The 18064-nt window shown below is 44.9% G+C and overlaps 1 protein-coding gene across 1 annotated transcript in view; it reads left to right on the top strand.

Moving 5' to 3' along the window:
- Positions 1-18064, top strand: part of PLXNA4 (plexin A4) — a 1035275-nt gene that overhangs the window by 965641 nt on the left and 51570 nt on the right. Inside the window, exon 28 of the mRNA XM_073652480.1 lies at positions 8054-8244. Coding sequence (XP_073508581.1) covers positions 8054-8244 — 191 coding nt within the window. The remainder of the gene's footprint in view (positions 1-8053; positions 8245-18064) is intronic.

The raw sequence follows: 18064 nt of genomic DNA, 5'->3' as shown, positions 1-18064 counted from the left end.
TTGCCACCACCTCATCCATCATTCATCACCTGAAGCTTTGTTTTATCGGGAGTCATAGAACTGGGATAGTAGCAGGAAAACATCCAGCAATCCTCGAAGGAGGTAGAATATGCACCAAAACGCTGACCACCTCAGGCCTAGCTGCTACTACATACATGTGCTTGCATTCCAAGGAACAGAAAGCTAAGGAGGTGGATGGCCTCATGATCATGAATAATTTACTCGTTGTGTAGGAGGCCGACCACTGCTGCTGTCTACCTTCTGAACTTTGTGTTGAAGCCTGATTGACCCAGGACCCGCAATCCTCTATGTCTGGAGGACGTGTTGCATCCCAGTGTCCAACTGTGTCCCGGCTTCCACAATATTAACCCAGTGTGAAGGCGTCAGTGAGATGGACCATTCCTGGCCACATTCACTTGTCCATGTGTTTGTGGTTAGGCTGTCCTTCCCACTAAATGCACTGGGGAGGGCACAGGTAATGTTTTGGTATGCGCGCTTGTGTATAAGGCGCACCGGGACAAATAGGGGCGGCAGGGGACCGTTTATGGACACCCTGCCACCCCCACGCGGCTGGGGACTGTGCGTGGGCACCCGGCCGCGGGGCGGCTGGGGACTGAGTATGGACACCCGGCCGCCCCCTGGCGGCTGGGGACCAAGCGTGGACACCCGGCCGCCGGGTGGCTGGGGACTGAGTATGAATACCAGGCTACCGACGCAGCCATGATGTGGTGGCCAGATTCCACCTCCACATGCCTAAAAGGCCCAATTTCAAGTGCAAGCAAGCTAGCAGAATGGTATTGCAGCCTGGGGGTGGGTGGGTGGCAGGCTGCATACTTGCGCTTGTATTGCAAGTTATGGGGGAGGTACAATTGAACACTGCCCTGGGACAAGGACTTGCACAGGGATAGTTGCAAGTCTGCATCTTCTGATGCGGCAAGGATCACTTCTGATGGGCACACTTTTAGGCAGTGACCTGGGTGTCAGAGTTGCTTCCAGGGGTCTTCCCCATGCTGTTCCCATGTCTTTTTAGCACTGTATGCATGTGTCACACAGCACATGGCCAGATAAGGTTGTAAAATGTTAAAATTACATTTCCCGGTGAATGCATTTGTCACGGTTGAAAGCAATACAAACGTGCAAAAACGCATAAAAAATGCTACTTGTGAACATAGCCCAAGGTGTGGAGAAGTATTTTTGTTTTTGGTTATTTATTTTACCTTATACACAAGTCTTTACCCTGGAAAGAAGCATACAGTCTAGATCACGTGAAGTCATTATCGGTCTTTACTCCTCTTTGGTCAGACCTCATCTGGAATACTGTGTACAGTTTTGGGCACCACATTTTAAAAAAGACATAGACAAACTGGAGCAAGTTCAGAGAAGAGCGACCAGAATGGTGACTGGTCTGCAAACCATGTCCTATGAGGAACGGTTGCAGGATTTGGGAATGTTTAGCTTGCAAAAAAGAAGACTGAGAGGAGACTTAATAGCTGTCTACAAATATGTCAAGGGCTGTCACATTGTAGAAGGATCATCTTTATTCTCATTTGCACAAGGAAAGACTAGAAGCAATGGGATGAAACTAAATGGGAGGAGACACAGATTAGATATTAGAAAAAACTTTTTGACAGTTAGGGTGATTAATGAGTGGAACAGGCTGCCACGAGAGGTGGTGAGTTCCACTTCAATGGACGTCTTCAAACAGAGGCTGGACAGACATCTGTCTGAGATGATCTAGTGAATCCTGCTTTGAGCAGGGGGTTGGACCAGATGACCCAGGAGGTCCCTTCCAACTCTACCATTCTATGATTCTATGATTCTATGATTCTATGAAAGGATGTTCCTTAACCCCTTTCCGACCTGGTCAGTAATAGTATGCACCAGGTCGGGAAGGCTGGTTCAGCGGGGGCTCCGGCGGTGAGCCCGCACTGAAGCGAGCACATGTCAGCTGATTATTGGAATCGCAATCCACCCGCGGCTGTTAACATGTTAAATCTCTGACAGTGGCATTTAACTCGCGCTTCCGGGAGTCCTAAGCCCCGCCCATCAGTGACCCCGTCACGTGATCGCGGGTCACCAATGGGTGGGCATGACATCTCAGGGTCTGCAGCAGACGCCTGTGGTTGTCATGTCTCAATTGCTATGAGCGCCACCTAGTGGTCAGCGCTCATAGCAAGTGAGCATTTCTCCTGCATACAAGCGATCTGCTCATCGCTTGTATGCAGTAGAAGCAATCAGACAACTGCTGCTTCTAGTCTCCTCTGGAGACTATAGAAGCAAGCAGAAAGTGTAAAAAAAAAGTTTTTCAAAAAATAAAAAAAATAAAAAATATATAAAAGTTTAAGTCACCCCCCTTTCGCCCCATTCAAAATAAAATATATATATATATATAAAAAAAAACACATACACATATTTGGTATCGCCGCGTTCAGAATCGCCCGATCTATCAATATAAAAGAAGAATTAATACAATCAGTAAACAGCGTAACGAGAAAAAAATTTTAAACGCCAGAATTAAGTTTTTTTGGTCGCTACAACTTTGCAATAAAATGCAATAACGGGCGATCAAAACATCGGATCTACTCCAAAATGGTATCAATAAAAACGTCAGCCCGGCACGCAAAAAATAAGCCCTCACCTGGCCCCAGATCCCGAAAAATGGAGAAGCTAAGGGTCTCGGAAAATGGCGTCATTTTTTTTTGTTTTTTTAGCAAGCTTTGGATTTTTTTTTCACCACTTAAATAAAAAAGAACCTATACATGTTTGGTGTCTATGAACTCGTAACGACCTGGAAAATAATGATGGCAGGTCAGTTTTAGCAATCTGCGAACGTGGTAAAAAAAGGACCCAAAAAACAACTGTGGAATTGCATTTTTTTTGCAGTTTCACTGCACTTGGAATTTTTTTCCCATTTTCCAGCACACAATATGGTAAAACCAGTGATGGTGTTTAAAAGTACAACTCGTCCCACAAAAAATAAGCCCTCACATGGCCATATTGTACGAAAATTAAAAAAGTTCTGGCTCTGGGAAGAAGGGGAGCAAAAAAGGAAAGCACAAAAACAGAAAGACCCATGGTCGTTAAGGGGTTAACATATTTCACAGGAAAGCACTTTCACTTTCGTTTTTGAACGTTTTATTGTGAGCCTGTAAAAGTGGCTTAATACCTCTGACCACGTTGTTGACAGCAGTGACCTGGGGGTCAGAAATGCTTCCTGGGGCGATCACCATGCTGTCCCCATGTCATTTGAGCACTGTCACTATCGTTTTGGGCACTTTTTAGGCTTTCTACTGACTGCCGGGGGAGCCGCCGCAAAAATGTTCGGGTCTCCCATAGACTAACATTGGGCTCGTTGCTCGGGTCGAGCACCCGAGTATCACAGTGAGCTCGGCCCGAGCTTCGAGCACCCGAGCATTTTAGTGCTCGCTCAACACTAGTAAGGATGTAATCATGGTCCAAAATTACGCAGACAATTGATCCCAGCACAGACCATTTTAATAAATTAATTAATGGGTTTATTACCTATTAATAAGCAGTGCAAGATCTTATATTTATTATTGTTTAATGCTAAAAATCTATAATGTGCATTGTTTAGTAAATTTACATTTAAACAGGGCAACATCCTTTCCATTGGCTAATACTGAAATATCAAGAATATACAGCTAAAAGGCGATCCTTCATGTTTTACTTTGCTGTCATCTCTACCAACTTCTTGTGTAACACCTGTGGTACAGAATGTAATACAGCATGATGTAATACATGCAGTGAATCACAATGAGCAGTAGAAGTACACTAATAAAATACCAGATATAGTAACAAGACATTTTAAAAAGTTTTTGCTCCTAATATAATAATAAGTGAACATTGATAAACAGAAGACAAGAGATACTGCATTATGGCATCTCTCTCTCTCTCCATATATATATATATATATATATATATATATATATATATATATATATATATATAGTGGTGGCCAAAAGTATTGGCACCCCTGCAATTCTGTCAGATAATACTCAGTTTCTTCCTGAAAATGATTGCAATCAAAAATTCTTTGGTATTATTATCTTCATTTAATTTGCTTGCAAGGAAAAAACACAAAAGAGAATGAAGCAAAAATCAAATCATTGATCATTTCACACAAAACTCCAAAAATGGGCCAGACAAAAGTATTGGCACCCTCAGCCTAATACTTGGTTGCACAATCTTTAGCCAAAATAACTGCGAACAACCGCTTCCGGTAACCATCAATGAGTTTCTTACAATGTTCTGCTGGAATTGTAGACCATTCTTCTTTGGCAAACTGCTCCAGGTCCCTGATATTTGAAGGGTGCCTTCTCCAAACTGCCATTTTGAGATCTCTCCACAGGTGTTCTATGGGATTCAGGTCTGGATTCATTGCTGGCCACCTTAGAAGTCTCCAGTGCTTTCTCTCAAACCATTTAATAGTGGCTTTGGAAGTGTGTTTGGGTCACTGTCCTGATGGAAGATCCTTGACCTCTGAGGGAGACCCAGCTTTCTCACACTGGGCCCTACATTATGCTGCAAAATTTGTTGGTAGTCTTCAGACTTCATAATGCCATGCCCACGGTCAAGCAGTCCAGTGCCAGAGGCAGCAAAGCAACCCCAAAACATCAGGGAACCTCCACCATGTTTGACTGTAGGGACCGTGTTCTTTTCTTTGAATGCCTCTTTTTTTTTCCTGTACACTCTATGTTGATGCTTTTTCCCAAAAAGCTCTACTTTTGTCTCATCTGACCAGAGAACATTCTTCCAAAACGTTTTAGGCTTTCTCAGGTAAGTTTTGGCAAACTCCAGCCTGGCTTTTTTATGTCTCGGGGTAAGAAGTGGGGTCTTCCTGGGTATCCTACCATACAGTCCCTTTTCATTCAGATGCCGACGGATAGTACGGGTTGACACTGTTGTACCCTCGGACTGCAGGGCTGCTTGAACTTGTTTGGATGTTAATCGAGGTTCTTTATCCACCATCCGCACAATCTTGCGTTGAAATCTCTCGTCAATTTTTCTTTTCCGTCCACATCTAGGGAGGTTAGCCACAGTGCCATGGGCTTTAAACTTCTTGATGACACTGCACACCGAAGACACAGGAAAATTCAGGTCTTTGGAGATGGACTTGTAGCTTTGAGATTGCTCATGCTTCCTCACAATTTGGTTTCTCAAGTCCTCAGACAGTTCTTTGGTCTTCTTTCTTTTCTCCATGCTCAATGTGGTACACACAAGGACACAGGACGAAGGTTGAGTCAACTTTAATCCATGTTAACTGGCTGCAAGTGTGATTTAGTTATTGCCAACACCTGTTAGGTGCCACTGGTAAAGGCCCCGTCACACTAAGCGATGCAGCAGCGATCCCGACAACGATACGACCTGTCAGGGATCGTTGCTGCATCGCTAATACATCGCTGGTGAGCTGTCAAACAGGCAGGCTCACCAGCGATCAGGGGAGCAACGATATCGTGGAAAGAATCGTTCCACGATGTCCTGCTCCCGTTACCAGCCTGCTGCAAGCAGGAGCAGGCTGGTAACTATGGTAAACATCGGGTTACTAAGTGCGCGTGTGCCCCTAGTAACCCGCTGTTTACCATGGATACCACTCTGCTACCGTGCGCTGGAGCCTCCGCTCACAGTAGCAGAGTGGTATCTATGGTAAACAGCGGGTTACTAAGTGCGCGCGTGCCCCTAGTAACCCGATGTTTACCATGGTTACCAGCCAGATCGTTGGTCCCGCTGGTCACACACAGCGATGTGTGCTGGCCAGCGGGAGGCCAACGACCAAAAAATGGTCCAGGACACTTTGCAACGATCAGCGACCTCACAGCAGGGGCCTGATCGTTGCAAAGTGTCACACATAGCGACATCGCTGGTGAGGTCGCTGGTGAGTCACCAAAACCGTGACACAGCAGCGATCTCGCTAGCGATATCGCTTAGTGTGACGGGGCCTTAAGTTACAGGTGCTGTTAATTACATGAATTAGAGAAGCATCACATGATTTTTCAAACAGTGCCAATACTTTTGTCCACCCCCTTTTTTAGGTTTGATGTGGAATTATATCCAATTTGGCTTTAGGACAATTCTTTTTGTGTTTTTTCATTGAAGACAAATTAAATGAAGATAATAATACCAAAGAACTTGTGATTGCAATCATTTTCAGGAAGAAACTGAGTATTATCTGACAGAATTGCAGGGGTGCAAATACTTTTGGCCACCACTGTGTGTATATATATATATATATATATATATATATATATATACACTGCTCAAAAAAATAAAGGGAGCACTTAAACAACAGAATATATCTCCAAGTAAAGCAAACTTCTGTGAAATCAAACTGTCCACTTGGGAAGCAACACTGATTGACAATCAATTTCACATGCTGTTTTGCAAATGGAATGGACAATAGATGGAAATTATTAGCAATTATAAAGACACACTTAATAAAGGAGTGATTCTGCAGGTGGGGACCACAGACCACATCTCAGTACCAATGCTTTCTGGCTGATGTTTTGGACACTTTTGAATGGTGGTTGTGCTTTCACACTTGTGGTAGCATGAGACAGACTCTACAACCCACAGAAGTTGCTCAGGTAGTGCAGCTCATCCAGGATGGCACATCAATGCGAACTGTGGCAAGAAGGTTTGCTGTGTCTGTCAGCGTAGTGTCCAGAGGCTGGAGGCGCTACCAGGAGACAGGCCAGTACACAAGGAGATGTGAAGGGGGCCGTAGGAGGGCAACAACCCAGCAGCAGGACCGCTACCTCTGCCTTTGTGCAAGGAGGAACAGGAGGAGCACTGCCAGAGCCCTGCAAAATGACCTCCAGCAGGCCACAAATGTGCATGTGTCTGCACAAACGGTTAGAAACCGACTCCATGAGGGTGGTATGAGGGCCTGATGTCCACAGATGGGGGTTGTGCTCACAGCCCAACACCGTGCAGGACGCTTGGCATTTGCCACAGAACACCAGGATTGGCAAAGTCGCCACTAGCGCCCTGTGCTCTTCACAGATGAAAGCAGGTTCACACTGAGCACATGTGACAGAGTCTGGAGACACTGTGGAGAGCGATCTGCTGTCTGCAACATCCTTCAGCATGACCGGTTTGGCAGTGGGTCAGTAATGGTGTGAGGTGGCATTTCTTTGGAGGGCCGCACAGCCGTCCATGTGCTCGCCAGAGGTAGCCTGACTGCCATTAGGTACCAAGATGAGATCCTCAGACCCCTTGTGAGACCGTATGCTGGTGCGGTTGGCCCTGGGTTCCTCCTAATGCAGGACAATGCCAGACCTCATGTGGCTGGAGTGTGTCAGCGGTTCCTGCAAGATGATGGCATTGAAGCTACGAACTGGCTCGCCCGTTCTCCAGACCTGAATCCGATTGAGCACATCTGGGACATCATGTCTCGCTCCTTCCACCAACTTCACGTTACACTACAGGCTGTCCAGGAGTTGGCGGATGCTTTAGTCCAGGTCTGGGAGGAGATCCCACAGGAGACCATCCGCAACCTCATCAGGAGCATGCCCAGGCATTGTAGGGAGGTCATACAGGCACGTGGAGGCCACACACAATATTGAGCCATATTTTGACTTGTTTTAAGGACATTACATCAAAGTTGTATCAGCCTCTAGTGTGTTTTTCCACTTTAATTTGGGGGTGACTCCAAATCCAGGCCTCCATTGTTTAATAAATTTGATTGTCTTTGATGATTTTTGTGTGATTTTGTTGTCAGCACATTCAACTTTGTACAGAACAAAGTATTCAATGAGAATATTTCATTTATTCAGATCTAGGATGTGTTATTTGAGTGTTCCCTTTATTTTTTTGAGCAGTGTATATATAAATGCTATATTTAAACTGGTAATTTTGTTGAAATACATTGTCAACTCACTCATTGTTTATCTTACCTATAACTCCTGTTTGGGTTGTTTCAATGGTACAGAAGGCAAACTGGCAAGTATCTCTGCATCTTCCAGTACATTTTGCTTAGTCAATTACTTAAAGACTGCTTGGTTAACGAAAATCTGTGTTTCCTTGTCTTTTGTAGAGAATATGATCAAGTACACTGGAAGCCCTGACAGCCTGCGTTCTCGGACTCCCATGATAACACCAGATTTAGAAAGTGGGGTTAAAGTTTGGCATTTAGTCAAGAACCATGAACATGGAGACCAAAAGGAAGGGGATAGAGGAAGTAAAATGGTATCAGAAATATACCTTACAAGATTGTTGGCTACCAAGGTATTTATCCATCTATTGTATAATCAGAAGATGCATGATTAATCTAAGTGTTACTGACTATACACATTGACTTTTGTGTTCATGTAATGTATATCTCTTTCCCACAGCCACATTTTAAATATTTAGTAAATCTCTAAGTCATCATGGGAAATGTTGATATAAAAGTATAATGGAACTAATATACCTGTTTAAGCTTGGCTTCTTAAATATTTTGTTCTGTGTGGACTAATTTCTTAATATGGAAGTTAAGACAGGGAGTTAAGCAATAACATTTGTGCTGCCTTCAGCTCCATGCAGTCACATAGAGTTGAAGAAAAGGATTCACAGGATGCATGCTTGATGTTGCACCAGGCCTACTTCTCAGAAGAGGTGCTGGGAATATTGGAAGGTAGGGAAAGTCTTGCTGGGCACTGGTGTGGACTACTAACATTTCCAATTGAACAATATCCTTCAAATCTTTTTGTTCAACTCTGTAGCCATTATTATAAAAGGTTATTTAACTGCTCCAACTATATTTGTATGCAGGAGCACTGATTTAGAGCTTTGTACGGAAAAGAGGACTGACCATTGAAAAGTGGTGATTTATTTATATTTGAAGATAAGAATAATATTTTTTAACCTGCCAAACAAAATATTGCTCATTGGCTTTTATTCACTTTGAATAATGTACTCTTATTGATGTATTATATTAAATATAGTTATAGCATTCCGAGTAACACACAACATATTATTACAGCTCCCCAAAGAGTTGTAGCCCTAAATACCTATACTGCACAATTGAAAAGTTCTCTAAGGGTATGTCACCCCTCTAAAGCACCACTCCAGCGTTTCTTTTTTATTACACCGCTGGAGTGGTGCTTTAAATGTAAGTCCCCTACCCCCTGTCATATACTCACCTTTCACTGCCTTCATCGGTTTCCCCACCTCTCCGGCCCATCTCCACTTAAAAAGTGACCTGAGTCAGTGGTCACTTTTTAATACAAGTCTATGAGAGCCTCACCTGGCCTCGTTCTGGCTCCCAAAGACTTGCACTGAGAGCTTGTGAGCGGAGCTTCTGACTTCCAGCTGTCAGAAGAAGCACTCACAAGATGGTGCCAAGGGACCGGAGTGGTGCTGAAAACCGGGGAAAATGCTGAAGGGTGAGTATATCACTGGGGGCAGGGATCTTACACTTAAAGCACCACTCCAGTGATAAAAAAAAAATGCTGGAGTGGTGCTTTAAGTAAACATAGGCATTGTTTTCCCTCAAGTGTCTTTTCTGATATCCTTTTCTAGATGTCTTTTGGGTAAGTATGCCTCTGGATTTTTTTTTAAATTAATATGAAGATGGTGGTACCTTCAAAATGAAATCCGGCAAAAGGAATGACCAGTCACTTCTTTTAGCCACGTTATGTCTTTCAAAGTCTGATGTAGTTAAAAGAAGGGAAAAAAGGACAGAACATATACGCAGCAAGTTATTTTGACATTGCTCTGCATATGTTCATTCATCTTTATATATTTTTAGCCCTTTTTTGAGGGGAGTCTAGGTGGCATCCGCTAGAGAAAGACGTCATGTGCACATACCCTAACTCTGCGGCTTCCCTTCTCCTGTGTCCATGGCTAAGCAGGTTAAACTGTACATCCTCTGGTCATCACATACTAGGCTTGCTATGTCTTTATTGTGAACACTCTGTACTGTTTTACAATTACAATGCCAGGCTTGAAGGTTATTTATGTGTTGAACAAACTTACAATGCTTCTTGCTTTCCAATTTTGGTTACATTCTGTTACTATATACTTTGGTTTGCCTTTTGCCAAGTCGTAGTGTGCAAAAAACTGAAAGCAAAAGGAAAGAAGTTCAGTATTCATCATTGCAAAGTAATAACACAAAATAGTGAGTGGCAGGGACAGACCTTTCATAAAGCACTCAAAGCTGTCAGACAAGTAAACGGCATCTTTTGGAGAAAGCTTTGTCTTTCCCTGCAAGAATTTCTTCATGGAGAATGATTGCATGACAGCTCAATAACTTTACACTGTTGACTTCTCATTTATTAAATGCCAGCAACTTGTATTCATGGCAGCCACTCCCCCTCACATTATTCTTTCAGCTCAGAACAGAGTACAGTAGACATTGCATAGGAGGAAGCCTTCTTTGTAACATTTCATTATTATAAAGACCTTATTAGATGTATCATTATAAAGAATCAGACTTAAAAAGCTTATTCAAGGGAAGCTGCACAGTATGGTGCTGAACAATGGGGCTCCGGCATCAAGAGGGTCATTTATGCTAAAAGTATGAACTCAATGAAAGTTGGGATGTACAAATAAGTTATAAAAAATGTTTTTTAAAATGATAAAACTTTTTTTCTGTTGTAAGCAAAGTCTGCACAGACCAACCTTAGTTATGAACATGTAGAGCAGTGTTATACTACAGTAAACTTTAAAACCCATTTTTTTCTCACATACGTGCACCATTTTTGCTGTGTAAAATAATGATACAAAAAATAGTAAAACTAATAAGCAAAACAAAGACCTGTTTAGTAATTCTGAATTACTTACACAATAGTATTTATCTTATTTTTGTTTTATAAATTCTCTCTTCCTTATAATTGTTTACCACCCACGATAAGTCTGTTTCTTCAAACCTTAGAATTTGCCATGCCAAGTTGGTAGATATTAATTCTATATGTTAATTGCTATATATTGATGAAGTCAATGAATTTCAGGAGCAGAGGTCAGATCCTACTATGCTCCTGAAAAAGTATCTAGATTGACTTACATATACTGAAGTTCTGTTCTTCCAAGCATTACACTCTGTGTACAGTACAAAGTAACCAAAGGCAATGTCATGTAATGCCCATGAGTTTGTAAAGGAAACCTGTAGGACACTGAATGATTCTAGCATGATTTCGGGCATGCTGCTGAACATGCCGCTATAGAACCATAGAAATCTTAAGGGGAGCCTGTTATGTCCGGTAACTCTATTAAAGGGAATCTGTCAGCAGGTTTTTGCTACTTCATCTAAGAACAGCATAATGTAGGCAAAGAGACCCTGAATCCAATGATACATCACTTAGATTAATGGGTGCAGCAGTTCTGACACAATCGGAGCTTTTAGATTTAGAATGCAGCTGAGCTGAGAAAGCTAACCCCGCCCCCACCAGGCTCTCCATGTGCAAAGTCCATAGACACTGAGCTGCTTATCACAGGGGGAGAGGGCACTAATGTAGTCCAACAGCATTAATCGCTTAGTGATAAATCCTTCACAGTTAGTAAACAGCAGCACGCAGTTTGACAAGTGACACATCCCTGAATTCCGTGTTTCAACCTCTATCTCCTGATGTTTTCAGATTACAAAACAAAAACCTGCTGACAGATTCCCTTTAACCTGCAGATATAAGGTTAATCTGCGTTATGAAGGTGCCTGGCTGCACAAATGAAAATGTGCTACCTAGGAGAAAATGAACTTTATTTCTCCTGGGAGCCTCCGGCTTTCAGTCATGCAGGCATGCCCAGAGCACCGCTCACAGCACTGACAATAGCAGCTGAAAGCACATCCCAGCACTGACTGACAGCTTGCTCCGTACTGATGCACTGCTGAGTCTGCTGTCAATCAGTGCCGGGCTGTGTTTACAAGCACCTCTCTTAGTTATTGGACATGACTGGCTCCCTTTATGGATATGTTCACACACTAGAATTTTACTGTGGAAAACATCTTTATGTATTTGGCTTGTAATCCATGGCATAAATCCAAAACTTACTCAAAAAATACTATTAACACTTCTATTTTTGAAAGCATTCTTCCTTGCTGTATTTCCTATTTAAAACACATTTTTTGTAGGCATTTAATGTCTTTTGTATGCATTGTATGATCATACCCTAACATTGCAGACACTATGTAAAAAATGGAGGTAGGTTAGTGTGATGTGTAGTGTTGAGCCACCCCCGTAGTGTTCGAGTTCGGTTCGGTTCGTCGAACACCCGTGTGTTCGCCGAACTGTTCGTCAAACACCTTCGAACACCGTTAAAACCAATGGCAGGCAAACAAAAACACATAGAAACACATAGAAAACACCTTCAAAGGTGTCCAAAAGCTGACAAACTGCTCAGAAGACATAACTAACACATGGAAAAGTGACAAGTACATATAGTCATGCGAAAATAAAAGAGGTGGAGGAGTAAAAGGAGGGGGAGACACAGATATAGGCATGTCATGCCCTTCTAAAATCCAAAAAGTGAGAAGCCGACACGGCCAGTCCGCTCCTGCCCGTGCCACCTCCGTGTCGCCGGGTTTGTGCCAGAGCCGCGGTGAACCCTGACGGCCAGCCCCCCTCTCCCAATACTGGTGCCTGTCCGCTGGTGGGTCGAGCGAGCCCCCCTGTGGTGGAGGCAGCTCTAAGCTTTTTAATTTAAATTGTCTCTCTAATTTGAATGAATACACTTTAAATCCATTTACAAGGATCTATTGGAGGGCAAGTCTCATGCCAGCAGCCGCGGTAATTCCAGCTCCAGTAGCGTCCACTAAAGCTGCTGCAGTTAAAAAGCTTTTATAAGGATCGAGCTCGGCTGTCCACCGCAAGGCATCCTACTGCCAGTCCCAGCCCCTATGCCTTGGGGTGCCTCCTGATGCTCTTCACTAAGTATCCCATGGTCCCGAAGCATTTCCTTTGAAAAAATTAAGTGTCTAAACTACAGGTGGTGCAGCTTGCTTAACAGCCGGGATAATCCGCTTACTAGCAGACACTGCTACTAGGCACAAAGTATTTCCTGGGCTAGATGCAGTTAAAAATTTGTAATTAGATACTCTCGTTGGATGCTGAGAAAGCATTCCATAGAGTCTCCTGGCACGCCATATATGATTCTCTTAAAAAGCTTGGGGTAGGGGTCTAGGGGACCCTTTTATAGCCAAAATCACGGCCCTGTATCGCAATACGTCACCTAGGCTGAAGATAAATGGAACTGTAGCACCCTGAGGGCTCGGTTGCTAAAGACGTATTGCACCTCACCCAGAGGTGTGATATCTCACTCTCAGGTAAGGATGGAGTGTGGATCAGGACCCGACACCTGCATGCATTACACCACATTGCCGTGGGGCAGGGCGACCAATATGCCCCTGAGATGGGCACGACAGTCCCTGTCCCTGGCTGGAGTGGGGGGAGGGAACACTGAGGAAGGGGAACCCTGTAGTGCAGGAGCAGGGAGGAAGCAGTTCCTGGGTGCATTGAGAAGGGAGTATAAAAGGTGGGCACCATCTTAGTTCAGTGCAGAGAAGTCTGAGCAGAAGTGGCAGGGAGCAGGGGCTCTGCATGAGCTCTGCTCCGGAGGCGGGCCTAGTAACAGAGGCCCAGGCCTGGAAGAGGGAGAAGGAAGGAAGAGGAGCGGAGAAGGCTCCAGGAACGAGGAATGAAGGGATCCCAGGGGTGCGGACGGGCGAGTCGCCACCGCACGCCCGAATCCACCTGCGTGGAGGGGTCAGGCCAAAGGGGGAGACCGGTCCCCGAACTAGTGGAGGCAGGAAACGACCCTCAGCTAGAAACCGGAGGCTCTGACATTTTATGTGGCGCAGCCCCTCGCTACACCCGCTAGGAAGGCACCACATAGGGTCAGGGAAACTGGCGCCAAGTTTACCAAGAGGAGGCCCGAGGCAGCCGGACAGAAGTGTTGGTAAGAAAGGCCAGACAAAGGACACACAAAGGGGGTCCTGTGAAGTGCTCCAAAGTTATCTGGGAGTTGTCTGAGCCCCTCACCTGGTGAGCACAGTACGACGTGGGCAGCCGTTACCTGCAGACGTGGTCTGGATAATAAGAACTGTGAGTAAAGGCCCTGGACTGCATCACTGACTCCGTGTCGTTACTGCTGCTGCCCTGCACCATCACCCCCATCCTCCGCATACACTGCCCTGAGGCTATACTCCTCCCGTGGGGAGTTATGCTACTCTCTGCTGCACCCACAACACCAGCCTCAGTGGTCTGCCCTGTAGCGGCGGTTCACTCTGACCGCAATCCACGGGTGGCGTAGTCGGACATTTAAACATGAAAACCACATAAATAGTTCCGCCACTGGTTTGACCGCCCTGAGCCACGGAACTGGGTCGCCGCCACGAAGACTACAACCACCAGCATCCACCAAAAAGGGTCCGGCTCCGGGTGTCCCAAGGCCCAGGGGGTGCGTCAGAACATTTTCATCACCTTTCACAATCACCAATGGGACAAGGCAGTGATGTCCTCTGTCCCCTCTCTTATACATCCTAGTGACGGAGCACCTGCTCTCATCAATTCGCCATAACCCCAATATTAGGTGGATTGAGGTGGGAGGCACCGAGTACAAGTGCTCTCTATTTGCTGATGATGTCCTAGTATATATCACTCAATCACATATATCCATCCATGCTGTTATGGCTGAAATAGATCACTTTGTTACATGGTAAAATTTTAAAATCAATGCAGCGAAGTCTGAGGCCCTCGATGTCTCCCTCCCCAAATCCATATAGGATTCCATCCAGTCCAACTTTCCCTTTGCCTGGCCCTCACAGGGTATCAAATACTTAGGAATTCCTATTCATAGAGACCTCTCCCATCTATGTTATCTTAATTTTGGGCCCTTTATTGAACAACTCCATACAGACCACGGTTGGCAAGTTAGAACTGTAAGATTCACTACGTGAACCACTGGTGTTTTGTGGAAAAGCACATGTACACTGCGTTCCAAATTATTATACAAAAAGTGTTTAGGAGTGATAAGGGAAGAATTTGTTTGTTTGTCAGTTAAACTCATTGATGGTGATGTGTGTCAGGGCTCTTTATATCACTGTAAGCAATTGCAGACACCTGTGCTAATTAGTTTGGCAGGTGTGTCCAATGAAAGGCAAGACTACTTAAGAAGGCTCTCTCACATTATTAAGCAGCCTACATTTTCTGCCAAAATGGGAAAGAAAAAGGATGTGTCGGCTGCTGAGAAGCAACAAATTGTGGAGTGTTTAGGTCAAGGCATGACTACAATCAACATTGTGCGATGATCAGGATGAAGTGTCCTGGCAATCAAGAAGTATGTAGCTGATTCACAGTACACACGTGTGCGTGCTGATAAGGGCAAATTGAGGACTCTTTCCTACAGGCAATTACGTCAGGTTGAAAGAGCAGCGGCAAAAAAGCCTTGTCATAGCAGCAGACAAGTTTTTGAAGCTGCTTGTGCCTCCAACGTCCCCCGAACAACAAGATGCAGGGTCCTTCAGAGGTTTGCAGCTGTGCATGCGCCATCCTGTCGACCTCCTCTATCCACTTCACACAAGCAGAAACGGCTCCAGTGGGCCAAACATTACATGAAGACTGATTTCAAAACTGTTTTGTTCACGGATGAGTGCCGTGCAGCGCTCGATGGTCCAGATGGATGGAGTGGAGGATGGCTGGTTGATGGACACCCCACGCAAACACGGCTACAGCGCCAACAAGGAGGAGGTGGAGTAATGTTTTGGGCTGGAATCATGGGGAGAGAGATTGTCGGCCCCTTTAGGATCCCTGAAGGCGCTAAAGATGAACTCCATAATGTATGTGGATTTTCTCAAACAGCACTTCCTGCCATGGTTCAAGAAGAAGAACCGTGTATTTCACAGCAAGATCATTTTTCTGCATGATAATGCACCATCTCATGCTGCACATAAAACATCTGCATCTCTGGCTGATATGGGCATAAAAGGGGACAAACTTATGGTGTGACCCCCATGCTCCCCTGACCTCTACCCCATTCAGAACCTTTGGAGCATCATTAAAAGGAGTGTCTATGATGGCGGGAGGCAGTTCACATCTAAGCAACAGCTCTGGGAGGGTATTCTGTCCTCATGCAAAACAATTGAAGCAGAAACCATCCAAAACCTGACAAATTCAATGGACGAGAGAGTTCAGAAGCTCCTTTCGAACAAGGGGTCCTATGTGAAAATGTAACATCACCTAGAATAAAGTTTTGAGTTGAAAACTGTTTGATTTCAGTTTCTAACAACCTGCTAATGCTTATAATTTCAAAAATGACCATTTTTTTGGTCTTTATTAAAATGAAAAGGTTGATCGAAAAGTTTGGGGGATCTAAGAGTGTGGCAACCCAGTAGTCATGACTACTTCGAATTCTGACAATATGAGGGTCATGCTGCAGGTAGTGCAGCAAGAAGGCACCTATGTGCCTTGCGCATCTCGGAGCCCCAAAATTATTTTCCGGGCTAGATGCAGCTAAAAATTATTTTTAATTTTAAATCTTGTGAAGCTTTAGTATAGATGGCCTAATAGGATCAGTGCTGCACACTGCTACAAAGCCCAAATTATTTTCCAGTAAAGATACAGATAAACATGATTAGTAATTTGAAAGCTTAAAACGGTTGGTAGGGTGATTTTAACCAATCATCAAGCTTTTACTCTCCCCAGGATGACACAGGGGTAGAAAAGTCGTTTCGGATCCATGATTTGTTCATCTTTATGAACGTGAGTCTGTCTACATTATCAGTGGAGAGCCGCGTGCGCTTATCTGTCAGCACACCACCAGCAGCGCTGAACACACGTTCAGACAGAACGCTGGCTGCGGGGCATGACAAGATCTCCAAGGCGTAAGTGGCTAGCTCCGGCCATTTATCCAGATTGGAAGCCCAAAAAGAGCAAGGGTCCAGTGACACAGTCGTGGCTTCAATGTTTACTTGGAGATACTCCTGTACCATCGTCTCTAGGCGTTGACTATGTGTCAGACTTCTTGTCTCCTGTGGCCTTGCAAAGGATGGGCTAAAAAAGTGGTGAAATGATTCCGCAAAATTGATGTTACCAGCAGATACTATGGTTCTGTTACGGTTTGAGTGCTGAACACTTGACGGTCCCACGGTTGGCAAGTTGGAACTGTGAGATTCACTACGTGCACCACTGGTATTTTGTGGAAAAGCACATGTAAGATTCTGCAACAGTCTCTGCTGATACTCCTGCATGCGTGCATCCCTTTCTATGGCAGGAATAATTTCTGCAAATTTACTTTTGTACCGGGGATCTAACAGTGTGGCAACCCAGTAGTCAGGATTATTTCTAATTCTCACAATTCGAGGGTCATGTTGCAGGTAGTGCAGCAAGAAGGCACTCATGTGTGTTGCGCATCCAGGAGCACCAAGTCCCTGTTGTGTTGGTGGCGAGGTAACAATCATGCTTCCTTCCTCTGTCCTCTCCCCCCAACCTCGCACAACAGAAATGTGATCAAGGTCTCCCTCATCTGATGAGTCTTCCATCAGTTCGTCCTCCACTTCTTCCTGGGCTCCTGCACCTTCCTCACTAGTTTGGCTGCTACCATGCGCCCTGGTAAAACCATCTCCCCCACCCTCACATGCCTGCCGCCTTGGTGCTGCCGACCGTCTGGACCTTGCAGATGTTAGCCCTTCCGCATACAACTCCTCCTCCTCTACTTCCTCCACCTCCTCTTGTGCCACCACCTGACTCCGAATTCTGTTTAACATGTGCTCCAGCATGTAAATCACCGGAATAGTCATGCTGATAATGGCATCGTCAGCACTAAACATCTTCGTCGCCATTTCAAAACTGTGCAGAAGGGTGCATAGGTCCCTGATCTGAGACCACTCCTCCAGCGTGATTTGCCCCACCTCTGAATCTCGTTGGCCCAGGCTATACGTCAGAACGTATTGCACCAGGGCTTGTCGGTGCTGCCACAGTCGCTGCAACATGTGCAGAGTTGAATTCCACCGGGTAGGCACATCGCATTTTAGCCGGTGAAGTGGCAGGCCCAACGACTTCTGTAGAGATGTAAGTCGCTGAGCTGCGGGATGCGAACGGCGGAAGTGAGCACACAGCGACCGTGCCCTCTGCAGAAG

The sequence above is a fragment of the Phyllobates terribilis genome, unplaced genomic scaffold, assembly GCF_046119375.1.
Source record: "Phyllobates terribilis strain yellow unplaced genomic scaffold, ASM4611937v1 Scaffold_11__3_contigs__length_659146591, whole genome shotgun sequence".
NCBI lineage: Eukaryota > Metazoa > Chordata > Amphibia > Anura > Dendrobatidae > Phyllobates > Phyllobates terribilis.
The sequence above is the reverse complement of the archived record's forward strand: the minus strand, read 5'-3'. Positions and strand labels throughout refer to the sequence as shown.